At 40.7% G+C, this 11645-nt stretch overlaps 1 protein-coding gene across 1 annotated transcript; it reads left to right on the forward strand.

Moving 5' to 3' along the window:
• Positions 1-8431: 8431 nt before the first annotated feature.
• Positions 8432-11130, forward strand: HTR5A (5-hydroxytryptamine receptor 5A). Its single transcript, XM_073582280.1, has 2 exons — positions 8432-9600; positions 10567-11130. The coding sequence occupies exons 1-2, from the start codon at positions 8884-8886 to the stop codon at positions 10897-10899; spliced, it is 1050 nt and encodes a 349-aa protein (XP_073438381.1). The 5' UTR covers positions 8432-8883; the 3' UTR covers positions 10900-11130.
• The last annotated feature ends 515 nt before the right edge of the window (positions 11131-11645 follow it).

Genomic DNA, 11645 nt, shown 5'->3' on the forward strand with positions numbered 1-11645 from the left:
ATGGTACTCGTCGTGAATCTCTATAGAAAGAAAATATGGATAAAGACGAAAACTGACGCACGGATGTAGTATGTACATCCTTAATTGTATGTTTCATAAAATGTAGATAGAAATAACAATAAGTGTATTAAAAATGAATAAAAAATAAATAAATAAAAAATGAAAAAAATATAAAAATAAGATTAATGTTTTAATAATTTTATCTAAAAAGCATATAGCTCAATCTCATGGTTGAGGCCTTTTGGGGCCAGGCTGTCAAGAGTGTAAATCCACTTTGACTCCACTCTTGACATAGTCTTACAAGGGGGTATCCTATTGTGGAATCCAGGTGGTCCCCCAAAATCCAAGGAAGGGCAACTATTTGAAAGCTATGTCAAGAGTGGAGTCAAAGTGGATTTACACTCTTGACAGCCTGGCCCCAAAAGGCCTCAACCATGAGATTGAGCTATATGCTTTTTAGATAAAATTATTAAAACATTAATCTTATTTTTATATTTTTTTTATTTTTTATTTATTTATTTTTTATTCATTTTTAATACACTTATTGTTATTTCTATCTACATTTTATGAAACATACAATTAAGGATGTACATACTACATCCGTGCGTCAGTTTTCGTCTTTATCCATATTTTCTTTCTATAGAGATTCACAACGAGTACCATATGGTCAAATTACTCCTTTCCCCCCCTTCCATTTCTATCCTTTTTTCCGGTATTTTTTTTTTTTCTGCTAAAGTGCTGGTAGCACACATATACTTTTTAGAAAATATAGGTATCTATTTTATTAACGTGCGGAGGGTCAATCTGCTCGTGTAACCCTCCATACTCATGTTTTATTTATTTAGTTCCAGTAAAATTATTTGAAATTATCTTAAAATTGGTATAAATAAAAGTTATGTTTTAGTTTAGTATATTATGCACACAAGTTAGGTATACTTTTATTATTTAGGAGACAAAGCGGACTATCCATTTTAATAAATTAACAATATAATATTGCAATTATAGCAGCAAAGCATATCTTGAGGCAACAATACACACAGAGAAAGGAGGAAAAAAAAAAAAAAAAAAAAACCCCATACATTTCTGCCCAAGACTAATGATTGGTATGGGTTGCAGCTGGGTGAGCTATTATATAAGGACGGGCTGACAGGCAATCAGCATAGCCCTGACGAAGAGGGAAGCCCCCCTCAAAACATGTTGGTTTGTGCCTCTCGTGCACCTGTCCTCCTCCCTGCCTGTGATGTCACAGTAGCTCCACCCGCCCCACTCTCGCCGCGTCCTCGTCAATACTTCCGGCCGGAGTACACGAGGTGCTGGCGTCTACCCGCTCCCCTACTACACGCTGCATAGCTTATCGCTCCATCAGCAGCCGCTGCCTCAGCCAGAGCTGCTGCCTCTGCCGCTGCCTCAGCCAGATTGCGCCAGAGCAATCACCAGAAGTAAGTGCATAGAAGTCCTCTTAGGACTAACTGATTATTGGAATGCTAGCATAATTAGGGTGTCTAGTGGATCCCTCCTTACCCAGCACTTTGTCATTTTTTTCCACAGTGGATATCGTCCCTGCACTGGCTCTAAATAAAGCCAACAAAGACCATTATAGAGAGTCTATCAGGATTTACACCTGGGTAGCATAACAAATCTAGCACAAGTAAGTGCATATGTACCCCAGGAACTGGGACTGAATATCAAGGTTATGGTCACTGTTAGTAATTGAAATTCTCTTCATATTTAGTATTGTATCAATTGATCCACCATAAAGGGAACAACCCGAAGAGAATATAAACGTTAAGATACAACCAGTGAGTATGGTGGACATGCAAGGAGTGGTGTGACCTTTTGTATGTTTTATTGGTACCTTAATATATCATTGTTCCAATAGCATCAGCAGCTATCAAAAACGAGATCTCTACGATCAGATAACCTGCAAACTACTTACCACGTAGACATCTCAACTTACACAGAATATTCTACATCAACTTCATTTTTAAGTAAGTACATATAACTGCTGTTAAGTATTTATTTCCCTTTTTTTTTTTTTATACATCTGCTCAGCATAGCGCGGTGAATCACACAAATATACGGTTCGCTCAGACTTTATAACAGGAGCCGACACAGTCCTCTCTCTTCACCAGCTGCATCTGAGTTTTTTGGATAGGTAGCACCCGTGTTACTTTACCGTAATTATTTTACACAAGGAAAGGTGTTGTTCCTGACCAGGAGCCTCCAATGATGACTCAGTGCTTTTATTTTTTGAAACTTCAGAAGAGGAGGCGAGAGAGCTGGAGGCTGTGTCAGCAATGTAAGCCAAAACTTGTTCCTGAAGCTCCAGCTTTAAAAGTGGTATACCTACTCCCAGAAAAGAGAGCCTTCGAGGCCTTGTGGAGCCAGACGATGACACAGGCTGAACACCTCCTACCTTAGGTGCTATTGTGCTTTCGCCACTACCAACAGATACAACACCACCACCATCGGGACCAGCTGGCAACCCCCGCCCACTTCCATGGCATCTTCCACCATACTTGCTCATTTTTGTGAAAATGTACCCAAAAAACCACCAGCTATATGGTACTGTAAAACAAGGTAGAAGGTGTATCTACTATTGGTGAGAATTTGAATCTCACTAGAGATTTGAGGACGCAGAACTATTTTGTCAGGCCCAGTAGAGATTACACCTCAATGTAACAAGCTGAAATTGGATGGTGTATGACAAGGTGGAGAGTGTCTATAGGATTTGTGAGAATTTGAATCTCATTATAGATTTGAGGACGCAGAACTATTGTCTCTGGCCCAGGAGAGATTACACCTCAATGTAACAGGCTGAAATTGGATGGTGTATGACAAGGTGGAGGGTGTCTATAGGATTGGTGAGATTTTGGATCTCACTAGAGATTTGAGGATGCTGACAATGATGCTCTCAGTCCCAGTATGGATGCAGGCAGCCTAATAAGCAGGACTGCTGCACACAAAAGGGTGGAAAAATGAACGCTTGGTAACTGTGCACAAAAGAGGAAGAAAAGTATTTTTGCTTTTATAAAAGCAGTTTGCACAGCAGTGTGCAAACAGCAATGCAGCTATCAGGGAGCCTTATAAGGCAGCCTAATAGCCAACAGAGTTGATGCACAAAAATAGAGCCTCCCCTGTCACTGCACACAAACTGTTGTGTTGTAAGTGGAAATCGCTAACAGCAGAAGGAGTTTTTTGGTTCTTCTTCCATGCCTAACGCTCTCCCTACAGAATCATCATCAGCAGCAGCTCTCCCTATGCTAAGATTGGCATAAGTAAGATGGCGGTCAGCATTCACACCCTCTTATAGCCCCTGTGACGCCACACAAAGCCAGCCAATCACTTGCATGCCCTTCTGAAAGATGGTGGTGACTGATGCCTAAGTCATCGCGTTGCCCACAGTGTGCGTCCTCCATCATTGGCTGAAAAAGGGCGCTGGAAGCATCTTTTGAAACGCGACTTTGGCGCTCTGGTCACTGACCTCGTGGCCGACCTCAAGCTATGGTCGGGTTTCGTTTCATGAAACCCAACTTCAGTGAAATTCGGCGACTTTTAAATATGACCGACCCGTTTTGCTCAGCTCTACCATGGTTATTTTACTATATCCGTACTGATTTATACAGTACATTTAATAAAATAGTGGAAAGTTAAAAGAGACATCATTCCTGTGTCTACCTTTGCGTACAGCCTAGTGAGCCGATCTACCACTATATATATATATTGTTAGGATTGCGCATCGCACTAAAGATAAAATATAAGAGAGTGCGATCGCAAACCCGGGGTCCACCGTGCAGAGAAGGTATACTGCTGCTAGGTAATGAACACCGGCGGGTAACCACTGGCCCGGTTCGTATAGGAGCGAAATCTGTTACTTCACAGAGCCGCTGGAAGTAAAGCCAGAGCCAGGACTCGGCTGGGGGGAGCGCTGCTATATGGTCACAAGACCCTGCCCCAGAGACAAGGGAAAGGGTCCCTCTAGACCAGCAGCACTCAGTGCCGCAATTGCGATGAGAGACGCGCAAGTGTGCACGACGCCTCACTGGCATGCACCACTAATCGCCCAAGGTTGGGCTAAGCAGCGCACAACTTGCGCATGGTTCTACACTGGTGGGTGCTGGCTTGGCACGATGCAGTAGTGCCTTATACAGGATGACACCACTGGACGCTAGTGTGTGATATTGCTAGGAGCATGGCGGCGGAATCATAGCCACCCGTTGGCGCTGACTCAGATACCCTAACATATGAGTATCAAAGAAGGGGGTAATATAATGAGTCCTTCACCAGATTCATGTATCCATCATCACAAATACCAATAGCATAATGAGTCTATACTAGCGCATGGCCGAGCGGCCATGCGACCCTTTCATAGCAGCGTCCTTCTGGGACCTTCCTGATGGTCCAATCTGAGCGGTTTGAGGACCTGAGCACGTGACCTCCGACCTCCAATGAGAGGTCGTCCCACGGGCATGCTCAGTGGGCTGAAAAGGGGACTTAGACTCTGGAGCTGCTTGCCGCTGACTAGTGCAAGCTGCTATAGCTGAACCAGGGAAGGCAGCAGCTACCAACCCAACAGCACTAGCTTGAGCAAGACGCCAGGATCACCGCCTTTGCTGAGCAGGCTCCACTGTGGCTGGGACTGAATAGGAGACCGCAGAAGGCAAGGCTCAGGATTCCTCCTGTGCAGAGGCAGGAACCTGACGCCTAACATATATATACAGTGGGCAAAATAAGAATTTGATACACTGCTGATTTTGCAAGTTTTCCCACCTACAAAGAATTGAGAGTCCTGTAAAGTTCATCGTAGTTACATTTCAAGACACAGAATCTAAAAATGAAAACCAGAAAATCACATTGTATGATTTTTAAATAATTAAATTGCATTTTATTGCATAAAATAAGTATTTGATCAGCTACTAATCAGCAAGAATTCTGGCTCTTAGAGATCTTATAGTTTTTCTTTAAGAATCCCTCTTACTCTGCACCCTGTATTAATTTCATCTGTTTGAACTCGTTACCTATATAAAAGACACCTGTCCACACACTCATGTGGTCAGATGAGAACAAAATAGAAATTCTGCTCGCTGTGTTTGGAGTAAGAAGGATGAGTACAACCCCAAGAACACCATCCCAACCATGAAGTATTGTGGAGGAAACATAATACTTTTGGGGGTGATTTTCTGCAAAGGGGCAGGACAACTGCACCGTATTGAAGGTAGGATGGATGGGGTCACGTATTGTGAGATTTTAGCCAACAACCTCCTTCCCTCAGTAAGAGCATTGAAGATGGGTCGTGGCTGGGTCTTCCAGCATGACAATGACCCGAAACACACAGGTAGGGCAACTATGGAGTGGCTCCGTAAGAAAGATTTCAAGATCCTAGAGTGTCCCAGCCAGTCTACAGACCTAAACCCAATCGAAAATCTTTGGTGTGAGCTGAAACTCAATGTCGCCCAGCTACAGCCCCAAAACCTGAAATATCTGGAGAAGATCTGAAAGGAGGAGTGGTCCAAAATCCCTGTTGCAGAGTGTGACCTGTGAAATTGCAAACAAAGATTTTGTACCAAATATTAAGCATTCTTTTTCCATTGCATCAAATACTTATTTCATGCAATAAAATTCTTACTAATGATGTAAAAATCATACAATGTGATTCTCTGGCTTTTATTAATAGATTCTGCCTCTCACAGCTGAATTGTACCTATAATAAAAATTACACATCTCTCCATTCTTTGTAGATTGGAAAACTTGCAAAATTGGCAGTATATCAAATACATACAGTGGGGGAAATAAGTATTTGATCCATTTCTGATTTTGTAAGTTTGCCCACTGACAAAGACATGAACAGTCTATAATTTTAAGGGAAGGTTAACTTTAACATTGAGAGATAAAATATCAAACTAAAATCCAGAAGTCACATTGTGTAAATTATATAAATTTATTTGCATTTTGCAGTGAGAAATAAGTATTTGATCCACTACCAACCAGTAAGAATTCTGGCTCCTACAGACGAGTTAGATGCTCCTAATCAACTCGTTACCTGCATTAAAGACAGCTGTCTTATATAGTCACCTTCATAAAAGACTCCTGTCCACAGACTCAATTAATCAGTCAGACTCTAATCTCTACAACATGGGCATGACCAAAGAGCTTTATAAGGATGTCAGGGACAAGATCATAGACCTGCACAAAGCTGGAATGTGCTGCAAAACCATAAGTAAGATGCTGGGTGAGAAGGAGAAAACTGTTGGTGCAATAGTAAGAAAATGGAAGAAATACAAAATGACTGTCAATCGACATCGATTTGGGGCACCATGCAAAATCTCACCTCATGCAGTATCATTGATCACGAGGAAGGTGAGAGATCAGCCTAAAAATACACGGAGAACTTGTTAATGATCTCAAGGCAGTTGGGACCACAGTCATCAAGAAAACCATTGGTAACACATTATGTCGTAAAGATTTAAAATCCTGCAGTGCGCGCAAGGACCCCCTGCTCAAGAAAGCACATGTGCAGGCCCATATGAAGTTAGTCAAAGAACACCTGGATGATTTTGTGAGTGATAGGGAGAAGGTGCTGTGTTCAGATGAGACAAAAATTAAGCTCTTTGGCATTAACTCAACTCGCTATGTTTGGAGGAAGAGAAATGTTGCCTATGACCCAAAGAACACCATCCCCACTGTCATGCATGGAGGTGGAAACATTATGTTTTGGGGTAGTTTCTTTGCTAAGGGCACAGGACAACTTCACCACATCAATAGTAGAATGGATGGAGCCATGTATCGTAAAATCCTGAGTGAGAACCGCCTTCCCTATGCCAGGACATTAAAAATGGGTCACGGCTGGGTCTTCCAGCAAGACAATGACCCAAAACATACAGCCAAGGCAACAAAGGAGTGGCTCAAAAAGAAGCACATTAAGGTCATGGAGTGGCCTAGCCAGTCTCCAGACTATAATAACATAGAAAACTTATGGAAGGAGTTGAAGCTCAGAGTTGCCAAGCAACAGCTTTAAGATCTTAATGATTTAGAGATGATCTGCAAAGAGGAGTGGACCAAAATTCCTACTGTGCACGAACGTCATCATCAACTACAAAAAACGTCTGACTGCTGTGCTTGCCAACAAGGGTTTTGCCACCAAGTACTAAGTCTTGTTTGCCAGAGGGATCAAATACTTATTTCTCACTGCAAAATGCAAATAAATTTATATAATTTATACAATGTGATTTCCTGAATTTTATTTTTGATATTCCATCTTTCAATGTTAAAATTAACCTACCCTTAAAATTATAGACTGTTCATGTCTTTGTCAGTGGGCAAACTTACAAACTCAGCAAGAGATAAAATGCTTATTTTCCCCACTCCCACTGAATTTTCACCACTGTGTGTGTATATATATAAATATATACTGTATGTGTGTATATATACTGTACTGTATATATTTAAATATATATATAAATATATATGCAGCAGCTTCTGGATACATTTACATAAGTTGATATATGCATAAGAGAAACAATTACATATGTTACATGGTATATGAATAGAATACAGATAGATATAAACAAAAGTGTGTCAACTACGTTCGTTTTTTATACATATATTCTATATAGCTGTAATGGAGTCCACATTTCATATATTTAATGTTTGCATACATCTTAGCCTTTACAGAGGCTGCTGTATACCTTTGCTTGTATAGTATAATCGTAGCTTGCACCTGTTCACACTTGCTTTATTCTGGTCAAAGGTGCTGTTCAGTTTTTTGTTCTTTGCAGATAGAGATATATAGTATGCATAAATAGAAAAGATGTGAATACATGGTTAGATAGAAAATAGTTTATTGTTACACCAAGATATTCTAAATATAGATAATCTATGTAAATTGATAGATTGATACATAGAACCTAGATACATTCATAGGAAGATAGCTACTATGTACACATCAAAATGCTACAAATATAATATAGATAGTTGTGTGAAATGTATAGATTGATAATAGGTAGAAAATTGATAAATATGAGATGATAGATATAACATAGAAAATACATAACTATAAATAGTTAAGGTGGGGGGTGAATTGCAATTAGCTGTAAATAGCTTAATAGCGATGTCATACTTTGCCATTTTTTTTTAGTAAGGATGACTGCTAATGAAGCATTTTCAAAAGTGCATTTATAGATAGATAGATATTAAATAGATAGATATGGGATCGATAGATGATAGATAGATCCTCTGCTGATTACATAGAGCATAGGTGATGCAGAGCCTTCCTGGAGCTGCTGACAGCAGTGGTACCGTAGTATGGAGGTTACTGTCCATCATCCCCTGGGTGCATCTTATTGATAGTGTCTAGGATCCTAGCACTGGGAGGAGGCTGTCATTACCTTGACGTAAGAGCTTCTCCTCTCTATATAAAGCTCAGCTCCATCCTCATCCCACACTCTGGAGCTCGCATGCTTTCTGCTGATGAGGCTGGACGGATTCCTGGAGCTGCAGCTTGGTTGGATGCAGTAACCTGTCAGCCTTTATTGCTGGTGCTAGCTCACACTGTGGTTATGAATGATAGCCACAGCCTAGGAAGAGTTCAGCACCAGGGACAGCGCTGTCTGGATGGCTGAAGTGCATAGTGTTCTGTCTGCTGTCTCTCCAGGTTCAGATTTTCATTGATTGCAGGACGTCTGAAAATCTGACAATATGTCTGTGCTGGGGGCGGACATAGATCTTATCCAAACTTTATGCCATGCTGTGCCCTCAGTGCCTCATCATAGCAATGTGGTGGAGCACCAGCCTGGTAAGTTTGTGGTGACTGGTCAGCTACTATCTACAGGATCTGGATGGAGCATTTTGTAAAGAGAGACTCCTCTATTGTTTCCTCTTGTTCTCATGCTACCACAAATGAAGATGGAGTGGAACATCACTGTCACTGCTAATGGGAGCTCAGGGTCAGAGAGCGTGAACAAGCACCGAATTTCTGTTTTTAGCGTCCTCATATTAACTTTGCTGGCTATGCTGGTGATTGCTACCTTCCTATGGAATGTGTTAGTGCTAGTGACCATATTGAGGGTCAGAACTTTCCATCGGGTTCCTCATAATTTGGTGGCATCTATGGCAATATCAGATGTCATGGTGGCTGCACTGGTGATGCCCCTAAGCTTGGTTCATGAGCTGAATGACCGGCGTTGGAGATTGGGTAGAGTCCTCTGTCATATCTGGATCTCTTTTGATGTACTGTGTTGTACAGCCAGCATTTGGAATGTAACAGCCATTGCCTTGGACAGGTACTGGTCGATTACAAGACATTTGGAATACACTTTAAAGACCAGAAAGCGGATATCTAACATTATGATCTTACTAACATGGCTTTTATCTTCAGTAATCTCCCTATCTCCCCTTTTTGGATGGGGAGAAACCTATTCAGAACTGACTGAAAAATGTCAAGTTAGCCAAGAACCCTCTTACACAATCTTTTCCACCTTTGGAGCATTTTACCTTCCGCTTTGTGTGGTTCTTTTTGTGTACTGGAAAATCTACAAAGCCGCAAAATTCAGAATTGGATCAAAAAAGACAAATACAATCACCCCAATGCCAGAAGTGATCGAGGTGAGTCCATTCTTCTTTCCAATAATCATAAAGTTTAATCTATTGCATAGCAAAAAACGATCTGATGAAATTGCTGGTCCATAGGTCATATCAGCCTGAGCTCTTTATGGGTCCAGAGGCAGCAGAGCAGGATATGTTTTATATGTCACTGTTGCCTTTTTACTCTTTGTTGCTTTTGTGACAACTACTTGAGTGATTTTATGTCTCATTGTGCTGAATGACCAACTCTTGTCTACTGCACTGGCAAACACGGCTCCACTACATCTGTAGGATTTGCCATCCTCATGTCTGAATTACTAATATCTTCACAATATGAAGCGACACATCTCCCCAGACTTACAAGCACACATACTGTTTATGAATACTTACTGTACCCCTTATGGTATGTCTCTGACCTAATATTTACGTATTCAGCCTTCGTTGTACCTCCTCATTACAATATATCAATCTATGTAATTGCATAGATTGGTGCTATAGTTACAGTAAAAGAAGTATGGACCTTGGCAGATTTTATGCAAACCTCATTCATGTTTCAAGACTTCCCACTGTTCATATATTCAGAGGAATGTGCCAACTCCGGCACTATTTTTCTATCATTGCAAAGTCTCATAATTACGTTGTTTGCTTTGGCTCTAATGGACACCCATAAATCACGAGTACCTGGGTCGCTGTGTTATGAGCTGCCTGCATCAAGACTGACAAATTAATTATAAACCATTTTTTCCACACCTTTTATTTACGGGTAGGTTTATGGCGGATATGTTCCACATTCTGCATCTTATATATACTTTATGCCATATCTATATTTTTTTTAATAAAAAGTGACACAAAAGTGCAACCTCTTATAGCATGGCATGCATGTGCCGATTCGCATAAGGCTGAACTGTGCATTAATATGGACATCACATGTACCTGGTACCAATGTGTTTTCAAATCTGATCTTAATTCTGTGGTTGCCTCTGATAGGTGAAAGAAGCATCTCACCAGCCTCAAATGGTCTTCACAGTCCGTCACGCCACTGTCACTTTCCAGACAGATGGAGACACATGGAGGGAACAGAAGGAGAAAAGGGCTGCACTTATGGTGGGGATTCTCATAGGGGTCTTTGTCCTTTGCTGGATCCCATTCTTTATTACTGAACTGATTAACCCCCTATGTTCTTGTGACATACCTCCCATTTGGAAAAGTATATTTTTATGGCTGGGGTACTCAAATTCATTTTTTAATCCTTTGATCTATACGGCATTTAACAAAAACTACAATAACGCATTCAGAAATCTCTTCTCCAGACAGCGGTGATGACTCTTTATATTGTGCTGGAATTTACTTGAGCAAGCATGTGTTAAGCAACCATTGTGTCTTCATCCAAGAACCTCGTTATTCCGACTGCTGCCTGTTACTAGGAAGAACTGGAATGCTTTAACTTGTATGGAGTCCAAGAGGAAGATAATAAAGTCTGTTGGATATAGATGAGACTGATAAAACGATGGCGAGATGATTCAAATAAAATCCTTGAATGTTTTTATTTAACTGTTTGTTGTACAGTTCATTATTTTTATTTTTCCTTCTAGCTATAATTACCATCAAAGAGGTTCTGCAGTAGCTAAAGATACCATGATACAAGTTCTATAGCTGATCTATTGTTGGTGATCATTTAAGGCTCTTCACAGTACAAGTCCTTAAATCTTGACCCTTGATCTATAGTAAAGATCCTTCGACCTGTCACCTGGTTTAGAAGGAATCATTGCTTATTGCCAAGCAAGCAAGTAAAGACAGCTCAAAAGAGCTCAGCTCATTGAATTCACCAGGTCTCCAGAGGGAATAGACGTGAGGGTCAGAGAAGACCAATTAACTTATAATAGGTTGATTCTGTAGAGGATGTTGTACTTTAATTTTATGCATGAAGGCAATTCAAGACCAAGCGCTCAATAATTAATTCATACATCCAAACTGTTAATCAAAATAGGTGATATTTGGGTTTGCTTTAATAAACAAAAGCTTGCCTTTACAAAGGAGAGATTTTTCACTGGAGAGATGGCGTAGAA

This window comes from Dendrobates tinctorius, unplaced genomic scaffold (assembly GCF_039654945.1).
Source record: "Dendrobates tinctorius isolate UK_male_01 unplaced genomic scaffold, ASM3965494v1 ptg000070l, whole genome shotgun sequence".
Taxonomy (NCBI): Eukaryota; Metazoa; Chordata; class Amphibia; order Anura; family Dendrobatidae; genus Dendrobates; species Dendrobates tinctorius.

Coding starts and splice junctions, on each gene's coding strand:
- HTR5A (XM_073582280.1), top strand. CDS start 8,884: ATGCTACCACAAATGAAGATGGAGTGGAACATCACTGTCACTGCTAAT. Junction 9,601..10,566: donor CAATGCCAGAAGTGATCGAG/GTGAGTCCATTC, acceptor TGCCTCTGATAG/GTGAAAGAAGCATCTCACCA.